This window comes from Mesoplodon mirus (assembly GCF_964341445.2).
Source record: "Mesoplodon mirus genome assembly, chromosome: 7".
NCBI classification, from domain to species: Eukaryota; Metazoa; Chordata; class Mammalia; order Artiodactyla; family Ziphiidae; genus Mesoplodon; species Mesoplodon mirus.
In genome coordinates, this window is record NC_138983.1 from 135,640,617 (window position 1) to 135,657,462 (window position 16,846).

The 16,846-nt window shown below is 52.0% G+C and overlaps 1 protein-coding gene across 3 annotated transcripts in view; it reads left to right on the plus strand.

Annotated features, from left to right (window-relative positions):
* FLI1 (Fli-1 proto-oncogene, ETS transcription factor) overlaps positions 1 to 16,846 on the plus strand; it is a 123,394-nt gene that overhangs the window by 67,445 nt on the left and 39,103 nt on the right. For 2 of the 3 annotated variants that reach the window (XM_082627384.1, XM_082627385.1), the window contains 3 exons: positions 2,913 to 3,124; positions 12,188 to 12,342; positions 16,521 to 16,724. In XM_082627384.1, coding sequence (XP_082483510.1) covers positions 2,913 to 3,124; positions 12,188 to 12,342; positions 16,521 to 16,724 — 571 coding nt within the window. Of the gene's footprint in view, positions 1 to 1,854; positions 2,294 to 2,912; positions 3,125 to 12,187; positions 12,343 to 16,520; positions 16,725 to 16,846 lie in introns of those variants that run through there. The other variant, XM_082627383.1, reaches the window with a different exon arrangement.

Below are 16,846 nucleotides of genomic sequence, written 5' to 3' on the forward strand. Positions count from 1 at the left end.
GGAGCTGGATCTGGCAGGGGAATGTGCAGGGTGGGCTGGGTGAGGGACTGGGTGCTGGCTCACGGAGGAAAGAGTCTGAAAAACACAGCAGAGGGAGCCGAGGACAGGACTGGACAGAAAGGGGAAGGAGAGGCGTTCTGGAATAAACCGGGGTCCTCTCCTCCTGTGACGTGGCCCCTTGACTGGAGTTTCCTTTGATTGTGCACTGAAGGAAACTTTTTCCCAAAATGAGTTCAAACCAGTTTTGTACCATTTACCACACTGCACTTTGTTCTGTAAAGTATTTTTTCTCATCTGCTTAAGAAGTCTCTCCTTGGTCAGCCTCCAGAAATCCCAGCTTGGTCTAATCTGGCCTCTGTTGCAACCTCTTTGCTGTGAACCCTGGTTTTGCCATCTGCTTGGTCCCTCTGACTTGACTACCCTGCTTCTCTGCTCCCTGACCTGCCATCTCTGGGGATAAAGATGGTATAAGGATCTTTGCCCGAGGACCACTATCCCCGGTCCTGCCTCCCAGGCCCCCTGGCCTCCGTTATTCCATCATCCTCTCCCCCAACCCAGAGGAAAGGAGATGGAAGAAATACTTTAATTGGAAACGCCAAGATTTGTGCATGATCAGGCAAGCATGTAAGCCGCTCTCCACGGTGGAAGACGATACCTGATTCCTTAGGTGGAGTCTGTTTTTGTAGCAGAACTGGTGACTGTTCATCCATCACCAAAAGGGCATTATGGGTCCTGGTTGGTAATGCATCTCTGCTCCTAGTATAGAACCCCAGGAAGTTCATGGGCTCAGATTCAGGCCTCTGGAAGATGACAGTGTCACACTTTTCAACTTGCAACCACTGTGTGCCTGGATGACAGTTCAGATCCCTGGTTTGGGGTGTGGAGCCAGCGCGGATCCCTAATTGAAATGGACAATGGATATCATAACCAATAGACACATGGTTCCAAGAAGCACAACCTTCCTCTGAGTATGACACAGGACAGCAGGTGGAAAGTGAAGGATCCCAGTAGATTTTAGGTCTGAATCAAGGAACCCACCCTGTGCTTTCCATACTGTGCAGGCAACTCAGCTTTGAAACTGCCGTCTCCGGCCATGTTTATACTCTGCAAAGCCTTCTGGTGTAGGAGCAGACTTCCCGGACTATGTTCCAGTTATTCTTTCCTGATCCCAGCCGGAAACAGCTGCAGAAGAGCCACTTCCCTTGAAGTATGGCTGTCCTCCTGCTGGGGTTGAGAACAGCCATGGGAGAAAGGGCAACACTTAGCTGGTAGAGCAGATTGTAATTTTATAGGTATGGGACCGGGGGCTAAAGTAAAGGTGCCATAGTAGGGCTGCCCTAGCAAAATACCACTGACTGTGTGGCTCAGGCAACAGAAATGTGTTTTCTCACAGCTCTGAAAGCCGGAAATCCAAAATGGGGTGCTGGCAGGTCCTGAGGCCTCTTCTTGGCTTGCAGAGAAGCTGCCCTCTTGCTGCTTCCCCACATGGGTGTCCCTCTGTGCCCGCCACCCCCGGTGTCTCTTGATGTTTCCAAATATCCTCCTTTTATAAGGACATCAGTCATGTTGGATTAGGACCCACCCAAAAGGCCTCATTTCAACGTAAGCCTCTCTTTAAAAATCTTATCTCGAACTACAGTCCGATTGTGAGGAACTGGGGTTAGGGCTTCAACATATGAATTTTAAAGGAACAACTCAGACCATAGCAGGTGGCCTAAAAGAATCTTTACTTGAAGCTAATAACCATCAAAGCTAACTTTACTGGGTGTCACTATGCGCCACAGACTGTGCTAGACATTTCTCCTGTAATATGACATCACCTCTCCATGATTACAGATTGTGTAATTATAGTTAGATTATATTGATTATAATTAATTCTAGATGGTGAATTACTACCTCTTCTGAAACGTGGCCAACTTAATTTGGTGGAATTGTGTGATCTAGTGACCATCACACCCCAGTCCACGACCTGGGTCGCTGTGATCTGCCGTGAGCTGGATGATGAGAGAATCTCATTACCCTTCTTTGGTTGGTAGACCTCCGGAAAGCACGATGCTGCTGCCTTTCTTCGTCCGCCGTCTCCACCTGTCCCGGCAGGTGATGGGACGGTAGGCATGGGAAGGTCAGCCCTGGCCCCTCCATCCACGTAGCTGGGATTCCGCCCTCTTTCCTGGGCAGGTTGAATCCTCACATTTAGGACTGGAAACTGTCATCTGAAGGAATCAGGCAGGAAAGGATGATGGAGCCCTGTGTCCCGGGGAGGCAGGCAGCCTCCCACCTGCATCTCAGATGTGTAAGATGCCCCAGCACATCCTAGAGCGCCTCTAAGCGCTAGACACCTGTACCTAGGTCTTCTCATTCAATCACCTATCAACTCTGAAAAAGCTATTCTTATTCCTGTTTGCAGAGAAGGGAACTGAAACTGGAGGGGACCACAACCCTGCGCCTCACCCTTCTTCCCTGGTGTGACCTTGAGCCACATACTTAACCTCTTCGGGTGGGTCTCACTGGCCTCACCTGTAAAAGAAATGTCTCCACTCCTATGCCCTGTAGCTTGACTGCTTCCCCAGCTAGTAAGGGGCACTTCTGTTTATCCCGAGAGAGCCCAGGGTTCAAGCACCACCTCAACCCACGTGTGTGCTCTGTGTAACCATTCTTCCTGGCCTCCCGCGCCCCACACTCCTTTCTGGGGGTCCAGCCTATAGACCCAACAGGTGGACACACTCCCGGGGGTCTGCATCCCCGCTCCACTCCCCAGCCTGCCTCGTCACGCAGGGTAACGTGCAGAGAACCCATCAAGCTTGCGCAGCTGGGCAGCGCTGGGCCAGCCCGCCGGTTCCCAGGGAGGGTAGGAGGGGAGTGGTTCTGGCTGGAGAGTGACGCCGGGCTTCTGTCTCCCCTCTGCCCTCCAGGAGGCTCTGTCGGTGGTGAGCGACGACCAGTCCCTCTTCGACTCCGCCTACGGACCGGCGGCCCATCTCCCCAAGGCCGACATGACCGCCTCCGGGAGTCCCGACTACGGCCAGCCCCACAAGATCAACCCCCTCCCCCCGCAGCAGGAGTGGATGAATCAGCCCGTGAGGGTCAGTGTCAAGCGGGAGTACGACCACATGAATGGGTCCAGGTAAGCCCACCAGGCCTGTGCTGCCCAGGGTCGGGGGCCGGGGGAGGCTGGCCCCCCCACCCCAGCTCGCTCCTCTGGGGCTGAGTCAGCAGATCTGGCACCGAGGGGTGTCTGCAGCAGTTGGGGCTCTGGTGCTGGGCCGGGGAGCCCGAGCCAGTCCCCAGAGAGCTGGGGTGAGAGGGTTACTGGAGGTCTGGGGCAGAGCACGGCCGGAAGCCCCCCTGCTCTCTGGGCTCCGAGGCAGCCCTCAGACCCACAGCACTAACAGGCACTTTTGGAGCATCTACGTTACGTCAGGCCCAGATGCAGCCCCTCTTAGGGATAATGAAGCAATAAGATACTCTTCCGTGTCTTGTTCCAGATACTTGGCCTCTCTGGGTGGGTCTCACCAGAGCAAAGATGACCAAACCATTCTTGGAGTAAAAGTCCAGGATGATGATGAGGGTGAACACACCTGAGGGCTCCCCGTGCGAGGGAGGACATGTCACACTTGGAAAGTGTGTTGGGAGTTAGTGCCGCCCGGGGCCGGGAAGACTTTGCAGGTAGAGATGGACAGGAGAGGACCGAGGAGAAGAAAATCCCAGCGACGAGGGAGAGCACAGCTGGGGGACGGGTGGCCCAGGGTCCAGTCCTGCCTCTGAACGAGGGTCAGTTACGGGTCCCTCTGAGCACCAGCAGCCTCCTTTCTGCACGGCTGGAGCATTTACTCTTCCATAGGCTTACAAGTGTTGACACCGATGCTGTAGGAGAAAGGACCCAGGACAGGGCCCTGGACTAGGAAAGTGCTGGATATCCCAGTAGTGACCGTCATGAGCCAAGGTCGAAAATAGAGAAAATGGTTGTCTCGTTCATGAAACGTCAGGCAAGCCAAGGGGCCTACAGCACAGGGAGGTAAAAATGGAAATTAAGAGAGAGCCCTGGGGCTTCCCTGGTGGCTCAATGGTTGTGAGTCCGCCTGCCGATGCAGGGGACACGGGTTCATGTCCCGGTCCGGGAGGATCCCCCGTGCCGCGGAGCGGCTGGGCCCGTGAGCCATGGCCGCTGAGCCTGTGTGTCCGGAGCCTGTGCTCCGCAACGGGAGAGGCCACAGCAGTGAGAGGCCCGCATACCGCAAAAAAAAAAAAAAAAAAAAAAAATAGAGCCCTGATGGATAGGCTAAGAAAATAGGGAATTTATTCCACATGCAGACGCCCACTTGAAACATAGACGTGACATCTGAACATCATCAGAGCTGTGACTTGATAGCTAAGGATCATTGTACACAGAGAGTGGGGAGGGGAGAGTCAGAAAGATAAGTAAAGAAGTTAGTGAAATATCCCAGGTAGGAAATTAGATAGTTCTGAACTAGAGCGATGGCACTGATTGTGGAAATAAAAGCGGAAAGACACGTGAGGGACATATCCGGGGGACAATTCATGGGGCTTAGGTGGATAAATATTGCACTAGGGGGAGGGGTTTGTGAGAGGAAAGAATCAAAGATTGGCAAAGCTTGGATGTTTCCAAGAAGGGCAGTGCCAGAAGCAGTCACGGGGGTAGGAGGGAAACACGCTTTGAGTAGGGATGTCAACGTTCCCCATCAGATACGTCGGAAGCAATCAGTAGGACATCCAGATAAAAACATCTACAAGGCCCTGGAAACCGAAGCTCAGATACTACTGGGGTTTGGAATTTAGGCTTGGGCATCATTGTGGAGGAGTTGTAACTGTGCTGGTAGATGAGGTCACGGAGGAAACAAGTCTAGAGAGAGCAGAAGGGGTGCACGGGTGGTGGGGAGGCGCCCCCCCAGATGGCCCCGGTCTCGGACCTGCCTGTGGAAACACCCGGCCCCAACACACTCCAACCCCACTAACCCAAACCAGCCGTTGGGATCCCAGCCACCTCCCCAGCCTCTAGGATTTCAGGGAGGCTCAGGGGGTCCAAGCCAGGAGCACCTCCAGTGAGTGAGTGTCTCTCCACAGAGAGAATGAGGGTAATGACCTGGCCCCAGGGCAGGGAGGATGGGGTTTGTCAAACATCTGTCCACGTTACCATTTGGTCCCCACCACTCTCCCATGAGGTCCATATTGTAATTGCATCTCGACATACAGAGGCAAAGTGGGCTTCAAGGTGGTAAATGACTTGCCTCAGGGTTCAGAGGAGGCAGTGCTGGCCTCGTGGCCCACCTTTCCGCCCCCTCTGCCTGCGTGCTGTGCCTTCGCCACCGTCTCACGTCTGCCGACGCCCACCCCGCAGCATGGAGGGCCGTTCAGCAAGGCCTCCCAACTGGCCTGAACACAGGCACTCTCGATGCTTGCTGACACTCCAGATCCGCCCTTGGACAGGCTTTGGTCTGTCGTAGCCTGAATCCAACCCCCGCTCCCCTCCGCTGCCCTTGCCCCATCCAAGCGCCTCTCCTTCGAGGCCACCTGGGAGCATCCTTCTTCCTCCCACTTCCTCTTGCCTTCCTGAAATCTCATCCTCAGACAGCAGCCAGAGTCCTCCTTTCAAAATATTTAACTTTCTTGCTCAAAATCCTTTAATGGCTTATGATGAAAATCCAAAGTCCTTCAGCATCCCTCTGACACCCTCTTCACCATCCACCCCCATCTCTCTCCTTCCATCTACACCGACCACACAAGACTCTAGCTGCTCCTTCCTTCCCAGCAGGTGTGTTCCTTCTTTCTGGAACATTCCTACTCCATCTGGTCTTCTGACTCTCTCCTTCACTTGTTTTACGTCTCTGCCGGAATGTCCCCTGCTCAGAGGCCTTCTCTGAGGCCTTCTCTGACCACTAGATTTAAAACAGCACCCGCCAGTATTTACCCTGCTTGGGTCCTTCCCGGCTCTCGGCACACCCCTCACTAAAGCGTGGGCAGGGCTTCGTTTGTTTACTGGGCAGCACCTGGCACATGATCGTTGGCTGTTCAACACACGGTTCTTAAATGTGTGAATGAACGCATGGCTAACGCGAATCAAAGGTGAAGATGTTCCTCTATAGTCGTGTAGGTCATCCGTGTACAAGCTGGGACAGAGACCCAAGTGAGCGGGCAGCGCCTCAGACCAGCCTGTGTCTGTGCTCAGGTGAGCCTGCATTTGTGAGCTGACTGCTCCCTCCCCTACTGCCAGGGAAGCCTCAAGCACTGCAAGATACTAATCCTGGGCAAAGAGGGTCCCCCAAGGAAATCAGTTTTCAGAACCCCCTTGCCAGCTCGTCCCTGGCTCTGGTCACACCAGAAGCCAGCTGGAGGCGAGTTGTGTGAAGACCCCAGGGACCAGACGTGATATCTACCTGGCTCTGGTTACACAAAGCAGCCCCTGCTTTTGATCTGCCTGTCTTGACCAGAGTAGGTTCAGAAACTGATGTAGTCTCACCCCTCCTGGGAAACAAAGAAGATCCAGTGGGCTCTCAGAGCCAGGCAGGCTAGGCGCAGCCGTCACTGGCACCTCATAAATATCCTCTAAGTGCTCACATGGAAACTGGACTGGTGGGCAGCAGGGGGCAAGGATTTTCAGAAAAATGTCTTTTCTTAAGATGGAACCACATCAGATCCTATTATCTGAAAACTCAAAAAGAAACAGCGTGATGAAACAGATGCCGGCCTATTTAAATCTCTCACCTGTCACTCTGTGCTTCTATCCTCCAAGGAACACTGATGATGGTACTTTTAATGCAAAAGATAATTCCTAACTTCAGATGAAAAAACCAGAGTGTAAAATTTGGGATCTTTTGGCTCACAGACTGACTCTGTGCTTTTCGAGGCAGTAACCACTGGTCACATGTTGCTCTGGAGCACCTGAACTATGGCCTATGCAAAATGGACATGTGCTTGAAATATATTTTAACTTACTGGCTTTAGAAGACTTAGTGTAGAAAAAAGTGAAATATCTCATTAATTTTTTATATTGATGTTATTGAAAGGATCATCTTTGGGCTGTATTGAATTAATATATTAATACATTTTAATATATTATTAAAATTCATTTTACCTTGTTTTTTTATTTTAAAAATGTGGCTACTAGAAAATTTTAAATTATATATGTGGCCCCTTCGATTGGACAGTGCTGGGCTAGAATGTTTTGGACCGTCCCGTGATTCACTGTGAATTCTCTCCATGTTCTTTGTTCACTTGGGATTCTGAGTTAGTTGATACTTATCAGAGACCCCACAGATACATGTGTCACTGGAGGAGGTATTCTGTGCACCTAAAGCTACAAGACCCTTCTTGCTTCCTATGCCGCCGGCAAGTCACAGGGGCTGGTGGAGAGACGGAGGCCTGAGGAGCTCGCAGAAATTCAAGCTTGCCCGCGTTGAGGAAGGTTCGCTCTCTTTCTCTGTACCTTCCCCTTGTGGTTGAATCTCTTAGCATGAGTTGCTCTTCAGTGTGGCACACAGGCTCTGTGCTGGATGTAGACTTCAGCATCTCGATCTAAGCTGTGGTCTGCAATTAACTCTCCGCTTCATCCTGTCCCAACCACGGGTTTGGGGGATAACATCCCATGAAGGAAAAAATATATATCAACTTATAGAGGGGAAATGCGAAGACTCACTTGCCTGACCTGCTGGACCAGAGTTCAGCATTAGTCTGCCCCGACGCTCCCTAGACTGGCCAGCAGGATCCGGATGCCCTTATTAGACAGCTACAGACTTCAGTTCTACAAACAGGAAGACGAGCCTCACACACCCTGTCACTTCTGCCTCCAAATGCAGAGTCCCTTCCAAGATGCTTCGTAAAATTCTGAACCTCACAATACGAAGCATGTCACACATAAGCTGGGTGGGAGGTGTACTCAGGGCTCTGGAGAAGCTATGAGCATCTACTACATATGAGTTAGGGTGATGGCTTTACTACAGGTGATTTCTTGTCTTGAAATTTGCTTTTAACATATTGCATCTCCTTTTCAAAAACAAAAAAGACATATGCACACATCTCTGCATGGCTCCTACGGAACTCCTAAAGACAGCACAGATTTGCTTAATTTCCATACAGTGTACACATGTTGTTGAAGACACACATGATGTGGAAGACACACCTGATAGTCCTAATGCAACCACAGGGCTCCAGTAGCCCTTGGGACCTCACATTAGCTGTGTGGATATTGCGTATCCATTGACAGTAAACCTGGGCTGCAGATCTGTGGGTCTGGATGACATACCCTGAATTAAGTGGCTCTGAGTTGAAATGGAAGGTAGAGAAGATGTTTGCATAGTCTGAAGAGGTTATCTTTGGGCAAAGTCTTTGAAATCTCCTTTTATCCAAATACTCAAGATTTCTCATCTTGTTTTAAATCACTTGACAGTTTGCAAGGCACTTCTGGAAACCAGTAGTAGCCTTTTTAAAGCAATGTTCCCTGAACACACACAAATAAAACCAGAGGAGTAAAGAGTCTATGTCCAGAGGTGAAAAGAAAGGACAAGATTGAGGGTCCACAACGCCTTTGCTGTGGCCTCCGCTGTGTGGCTTTCTGAGCCACGGCTGAGCGGGAGATGCTCTGAGTTACACTCTCAGAGCCACCACCTCCTCCCCGCTCTATTGTGGCAGCTCCAGGCCCTCCTGTCACCTGTCCCAGTGCTCTCAGCTGCCTGTGGGCCCTGACCCCATGCTAGCTGTAAGTACAGGTCTCAATACAAATCAGCAGCAGTATGCGCAAGCTGAATGGCAAAACCTCTCTCCCTCCACGCGTGCCCCCCCTTGTTTTCATCGGGCCTTTTCACGGGCGCCAGCTGCCTCATTAAAGAGCAGCCTTTATGCTGTGCTTCACCTGTACCCCACTAACCCCCCCACCCCACCGCCTCGCAGTAGCTGGGGAGGCCCCGAGTGAGGCCTGTGCTGCCTGAAGAGTCACAGAGCCGAGAGCCCCAGCGTGGAGGGGAGCGCGGCAGGTGGGTGGTGAGGGCATGGCTTTCCCTCCTTCTCTCCCAAAGGTTGGAGGAGGGCTAGCTTGCGCAAGGGCGGAGTCCAGGGTGGTGGCCAGGGCTTCTCCCTTAGGGCGCCCCTTTGCAGATCTTAGGGTCTGGGACCAAGGACAGGGCCTTGTTCCCGGAGGAGAAGCAGCCAGACAGGCGAGAGGGCAAGCAGATCACCTTGCCCCGCTGGGGAGCAGGTGCGAACACGGGGCGGGGGAAGGGTTGGACCCTGAAATATAGCCGCTTCTTTGCGATAGGAAACGAGAAGGTTCCCATTACTGGCCGGCCCCCGTGGTCACCCTAGCAGGAGAACCCGGGCCTGACCCTGTTCAGATGGCCTCCCCGGGGATCTGGCCTGGACACGCCCCCCCTGCCCCCCCCCGCCCCCCAAGCAGGTGCTGCTCTCACCGCAGTGCTCAGACTCCTTACCAGGTGACATACTAGGCAGCTTTTACCAAACAATTCCTCTTTCCAAATTTATTTTTCTCTCCTCCTGGCCCCAGGGACTGGCCCTGCCCCAGGCACCTATGGCATAAGGGGTCATTTCACTGTGATGCTTTCTGAGGTCTGACTTTTCATCACTGCATGGCAAGGGGTCCGTTTTGGGCACAGAAATCCCCAGAGGCCCAGCTGACGTGGAAAAGAATTTTCACAACTTGTCTCCCCGATGTTCCCAAAGTGGGGCGCAGCCCGCGGAGGGCAAATCCCCTTCCGCCATGCCCGCCCCCACCCAACACCGCCCCCTCGCAGAAAGTTCTCTGGCCCCCGCCAAGGGAAGTGTGTGCTCTGGCAACCTCACCCTCTGCACTGCGTCCCCAGCCAATGAAAACGTTGCTCTCTTGGTTAAAGGCCAACTTAATCCTCCAAACTTCTGCTGCACTTGGGTTGTTTCACCATGCACAAATATGCTGGGAAAGGCTGCCAGGCCGTGGTGGTGTGTGTACGTGTATGTGCATGCATGCATGTGTGCATGTGCCTGCATGTGCGTGCATGCGTGCATGTGCCTGCATGTGCCTGCATGTGTGCGTGTGCGTGCATGGGTAGCGTATGCGCCTGTGTGCGCATGCGCCCACTTGCGGTTAGCCTTGAGGAGGGTGAAGGAGACCCCGCCAGCTCCGCAAGAACTCCGCTCGGACGCAGCACCAGGGTCTTTCTGGGACTGCTTCATCTCAGGCCAAGTCCTTCTCCAGCAGAAGCCAAAGGGCCAAACTCTGGTGCAAAGCCCCGATGTGCTACTTACTGCCTCCTCTCAGACTGCTATGGGGACATTAAACCTTTAACAATCTGGGGCTCTGACGGCTGGTTCTTGGTTCTCTGCCTGGAAAAACAGTAGGCGAATAGTAAAACCTTAAATTCTAACATGTGTAAGTTATACATCTTATTTTCATTTTCAGCCCATGTTCCCCTCTGTAAGACATCAGGAAAAAATTACCGTCTGACTTCTAATATCTCAGTGGGGCATTTATCTCCCAGCTATGATAAGTGATCTTCAATACTTTTTTCCTTTCAGATTAAGAAACAAATTCATTTAATTTTCTTTATTGAATGTGCTCTGGCCTCCCCCACCCTGCCGAGTCCCCGCCCTCCCAGGCTGTCACTCCCTTCTCCTGGCTCAGTGACTGCTCTTCTGCCCGCGGGGCTTCGGCCTTTGCAGGACGGGCGGGTCGATCTGGCACAACCCTGGTCCTTAAGGCCTCGGGATGGTCTGTTCCTGCCCACAGCAGAGTGAGGGAGGGCAGCGGCCAGGCCTCTGGAAAGCCCTGCGAGGTTCTGCGGCCCGGAGTTGGCCGGCTGTAATCTGAACCTTATCTGAACTCCTGGGTCTGAAAGCCTGGCTTGGAGCTCTTGCGAGGACTGGCTGTCTCCCAGGTTGCCAGAACTGATGCTCCCTGCTCCAGACAGGGCTGCAGCCTTTCCTCGGCCTCTAGTCATCTCCCTCAGTCCTGCTGCTGCCGGAGGGGCTGAGCGGAAGTGAGGGCAGGGTAGGATGGCGCTGCCTGGGCGTGCCTGATGGGGGCAGTTCCATGGTCCTGGGCTCGGGATAGGCAGAGTGTTCTGCCAGGCTGCTGTGGGCACCAGGTGGCCACAAGTGAGATGTCAGCTCAGTCACCAGACAGATGCTCGTCGCTGAGCTGAAACCCTTTGCCCCCACACTGCAAAGTATCGGGGCTAACCTGGCCGTGTACTTCTCTGGTTTCCTTAACCGTAGAAAGGAGATATTAACCCTTGCCATGCCTATCCTGGTGGGTGATTGGGAAGTTCAAATAGAACATTGTATGTGAAACACGTTAAAATTATATGCATGCAACAGAAATAATTCACTCCAAAAGCAGTGATGGCTCACCCCCTGTGTAAGGCACTATAGAGAGGGTTTAAAAAGGTGTATTTGCCTAAAACCCACTTATACGGGGTGCCTAGAATAGTCAAATTCATAAAGTCAGAAAGTACACTGGTGGCTGCCAGGGGCCGGGGGATGGGGGGCGGGGCAGGGGAATGGGGAGGCAGTGTTTGCTGGGGGCAGGGTTTCAGTTTGGGAAGGTGAAGAATTCGGGACATGGATGATGGTGAGAGCTGCACAGCCATGTGAATGTACTTAGTGCCACTGAACTGTACAGTTGAATATGGGTAAAATAGTATGTTTTATGAGACTTTTACCACAATAAAAAAAAACTAAAAAAAAAAAGTCATGGCACCATCAGGAACCTCCCAATCCAGCCAGGGGAAGGGCACCTGCCAGGCTAAGCATCACATGATGTGACAAGTCCTAGAGCCATGGCAGAAACAGGGTGCTCTGGGCGCGGGGAAAGGCCTGTCTGGGAGCGAGGTCTAGTGCACGCGCCTCGGGACCATCGGTCGCCTGGCGACAAGGCTAAAAGTGTCAGCTGCAGGCAGAGCGGGTGGTGGGGGGCGGGCGCAGCGCCGAACTCAGAGGCCCAGACTCCAGTCTGAGGGCAGCGAGGGGCTGCCAGAAAGTGTTTAAGTACCGTAATTATAGGATTGGGCTGGGATTTGGAGAAAACTCTGGTGGCCACGTGGATAGAAATAAAGCAGCGTCAGCAGCGTCCTCGTCCTCGTCATTCCACCAAATGGGGCTGGGCAGCGGCTCCACGGATGTGCCGGTGGCAGCGGTGGCAGTGACACTGATGACTTCCTCTGGGTTTTGTCTTTTGTTACTCCAGGGAGTCTCCGGTGGACTGCAGTGTTAGCAAGTGCGGCAAGCTAGTGGGCGGAGGCGAGTCCAACGCCATGAGCTACAACAGCTACATGGACGAGAAGAACGGCCCCCCTCCCCCCAACATGACCACCAACGAGAGGAGGGTCATCGTCCCCGCAGGTACTTTGGGAACCAGTTCGCTGGCTGCCACCCGCGTCCTCGGTCTTCTGGGCTAGTCGTCCCAGTGGGCACCGACACCTTCACCTGGTACCCTGTTCTCTACAGAAATGCTTACTTGGGAAAGCTGCACCTCCCACTTTCTTCCCTGGCTGCCCTCCAAGACAGTTTCCCAAATGTCACCAGAGCCCTGAAGCGCAGATTCTGGAAGCCCTGCCCTCAAACAGGTCACATCACAGAGTCTACCCTTGGTGCCTGGTTCCACAGGACGAGGCCTGCAAAGAGAGGAGAGGCAAGGCCTTCTGAACCCAGAAGGAATCCTGGGGACACCCAGATGTGCCCACCCTTGCCTTTAAGGAGAAGAGTGGCTACAGAGGTCTGTCCCGTCCATCAGGCACGCACTTCCTGGCATCTGCAGGGTCTTACCTTTCCAAAATTACAGGCAACTCTTCCAGCCTCAAAACAGAAATAACTATATTTAACAAAAGGAGAGCCTGAACATGTGTGCAGCGAGTTATGTCATGAGGTAAAAATAGGCGATTTTTCCTAGGTATTGGTGCTTTTGGTTACAGAAAATAAAATCATTGTTCAAGCCTTCCGTGCGTTGGCTGGACACTCCGCCTCGGCTGGTGAACTCAGCTGCCTGGTTGAAAAGGGAGGAAAAACTACCATGTGTAGAGTCCATGCCAGGTAGAAGGAGCCAGCGTGTACAAATCTGAAGTAAAGTGAATGACTTACCCAAATCAGTTTACCCAGAAGGCCAACCCCTTCCATTTGGAAAAGTGTAAAATGCAGTTGGGTCTGAGAGCCAGGGATTAGACGTCTCTTTGAGGTGATCCAAAGGAATCTGCGGCTCAGTCTAGAAGGTGTGGTTTTGTAATGGGCCGCTCCGTCCTAGGTTCTTTGTATTTCTTTTCCATGGGAAGCTGTGTGTCACCGTCTCCTAGGAACACAGCCACATGCTTGTATTCTGGGCCAAACTCAAGGTGGCAGGTGCGGGAGGTGTGGGAACAGGTGAGACAGGAGAGGGGTGGACCAGTGGGAACTTTTCTGTGCCCTGCAGGACTTGAAAACCGCTCAGAAAGCATGTTTATTTCCTTTCTCCACAAGCACATGACCTCACAGAGGAAGGGGAAGAATAGCTCTGTGTACTGAGTGCCTCTCGGTGCCAGGCGCTGTGCAGATGGCCTCATCCCTGTGACGCTACTTCTATCTTGTAACGTCCGATCTCCCCTCCCCGGGAACACCAGCTAGGCATGTGTAGCTCAGGTGCATTTGTGAGAGGCAAGAAAACGGTGGCTTCTCCTTTATTATAGAAAGAAGGCAGAAATGAAGCTGAGCTAAAGCTGGCCTGGAGGGAAACTTCTGGACTCACCCCATTGGAGCCAAACCTCTCCAGGCCTTTGCTGACTTGGAATCAAACCCCACCCTCCCACCTCCACACTACTCCTCTAAACAGCGGCCAGCATGGGGAGGAAATCTTGAGGACAGAAGAATTAGGAGGCCAGAGGTTGTCTCTGAACCAAATGTTGACACCATTTCATTTCCATAGTCACTTTTGGGCGGGGGTAGGGAAGGGGTGGGGGGGAAATGACCAGACTGTTTGGTTGACCCTTCAACTCTGAAGTGGTGTTGAAATACTTTCAAAAGGAGTATCAAGATGGCAGTCTTAGGGGGCCAAAGTAACCACAGCAGTAATAATGAAAATAGCATAAATTCCTATCAAAGGGTTTTCAAAGCACTTCGTGTCATGAACCCACTACCTAGGGATTCACTTCATTGTTTTACCTCTGGCTGGATCTTTAAGCATTATCCTCGCACATGTTGGTCAGCCTCCTGGACATAACAGAAAGTCTCATTTGGGCAAGTCCACAAATCAAGGCAATAAAACATTAGTGGAACAACCAATTGAATTTATGGTGGGATTTTAAGACAAGTATAAACGAGGTCCCTAGTTCATCACCATTTCCAAGTTCAGATGGGAAGAAACTAGGACTAAATCATCCAGGAAATATATTTGGAAGAGTTTAGCATGCTCCACAGTGGAAGATTTATAATTCAGTGTGCTGTAAAGGAAGAGAAATAATACTGTGACAGAGCCCAAAGCAAGGGAGGAAATGATAAACTAAATAAAATCTACAGTGTAAAATTGTATTTGAGGCCTTGGATACTCAAAGTGAGGAATTAGGAGAGGCAGAGGCAAGCTGATGAAAAAAAAAGATAATACGCTACGTAATCCAAGTTCCCCCAGGACACTTTTCTTTAGAATTCTGAAATGGGGCAAAATTATTTCCATTTACCAATGGTCCGTGCCTGATTGTTCCTGGAAAGCAAAAGAGTAAGACAAAGCAAGAAATTTATCTGAGAGACAGAGAGAGAGAGAGATACAGACTTGTACAATGAAGCCCTGAGTAGCTCCGCTTTTTGGGGTGATGTCAGAGCACCTCCCGGGGGAGCTAAGGCAGGATGGTGAGAGGGGAGAGGAGAGGAGACTTGGGGTGGAGGACCCTCAACTAAGTGCAGTCCTGGGAGGATTTTGAGTGGAATTCCAGCTCAGACTGGGACTGAAGGTTGAGCTGGGGACTTAAGCTTTCAAGACGCCACTTCCCAACTGCAAAACGAAGAGAAAACCCACTCTGCAGGCTTTTCTTGATGAGTGAAAAATAGCACACGTGGAGCAGCGGGCACCTAGGAGGCGTTCAAAATCTGGACTGTTATGAGTTACCGGGCTCTGGGTGGTTGGTATAAACCTTGTTTCTTTCCCCACAACCCCTCCTAATCATTCAGACCTGCTCCCATTTTTGCCAAGAGCCTTCACAGACCCTTAGAATGAGAGGTGAGGTGGTTGAGAGGTAGCACAGACATTCCTACCAAATGAGCAGTCCAATAAAACAGGCCCAGTAGAAGTTGGGGACCATCAAATCTCCCCTCCTCCAGGAAGCCTTCCATGACTCCAAATTCACAGTGACCCCTTCTGCCCACGAGTTCTCGAACTGCCACAAGAAAAATCTGCTGCTTAATTCCGTGCTTTCCTGCCCTAGTGTTTCGTGTGGATGATCTTCCATGAGGGTGAGACCCATGTAGCTTTCTTCTGTGATAAGCATATTTAACTGCATATTGGACTCTAATAGTTGGGGGCCAAGGAAGGACATGGTGATACCTGATAAGATATAAGGGCTCTACCTACCATGGAACCTGCTAGAACGCATCAGCAGCACTCAAAGTACACGTGCTTCCCATATACACACACCTGGCCGGGGAGAAGTCTGAGGGTCCCAAGTGGAGACCTTACACGCTCAGTCCTTACATTTTGTATGTTCACTTGAGAACTAAAATGTGTTCTCTCTCCAACACCATTTCCCATCTCTTTTTTTTTTTGCTGCGCTGGGTCTTCATTGCTGCACGAGGGCTTTGCTGCCCCGCAGCATGTGGGATCTTAGTTCCACGACCAGGGATTGAACCCGTGACCCCTGCATTGGAAGGCAGACTCTTAACCACCGGACCACCAGGGAATTCCCCATTTCCCATCTTTGGGGATTTAAATATCCTAAAAACTGTGTCAGGATGATTTTAAAGAAGTTTCAACACAGCTGTCTCCAAAGGGAGAAAACCCAGATTGGGGTTAAGTTATTAAGACTAACACCCCTGGGTTTTCCAACTGCATACATGGAATTGTGGTCCAAGTGTCCACGCACATCTTTTCTGCAGCCATCGGAGAGATCACTGTTCTTCTGTGAAATCACTGATGTTCTTAAGATACAGATGGTGGCCCTTTCCGGAGACATTGGTTCCTGGGTGTTGGAAACTGTGTTTGTTTTCATTTTGATGCCACCATTTCTCAGGCAGAGGTTTCGGTCGCCCTCCAAAGGCTTTAAAGAGAATGTCCTGTCCGGATGCGTAGTGAGGCGTCTAAGAATCTTTCCAGAGCGCTAAGTGGTTCAGGCAGCGCCAGATGTGATGGGGCCGGATGGGCATTCTGGGAGGACCATCTGGGAGGGAACCACTTTCTCACTGGGGGGAGGGGGGATTGAGGAGGGGGAAGGAGGGGAAGAGGAAGGGAGGGGAGAGAGGTGGAGACGGGGAGAGAGGGAGAGAGGAAAAGACAGAGGAGAGAGGCAGGGACAGAAAAGGGGTGGAGCCCTGCGTCCTGCAGCCTTGCTAACAGCCCATCTCCCCTGCAGACCCCACGCTGTGGACGCAGGAGCACGTGAGGCAGTGGCTGGAGTGGGCGATAAAGGAGTACGGCTTGATGGAGATCGACACATCTTTCTTCCAGAACATGGACGGCAAGGAACTGTGTAAACTGAACAAGGAGGATTTCCTCCGAGCCACCTCCCTCTACAACACGGAAGTACTATTGTCACACCTCAGCTACCTCAGGGAAAGTAAGTGCCTGGTCCTTTCCCTTTCTGGGCAGCAAAACACCCCCAGAGGCTGCAGCCCAAGTCCCCAGAGCTGGGAGAGAATTCTGCCCAGCCACTCAGGATGAAGACTGGTTCCCACGGAG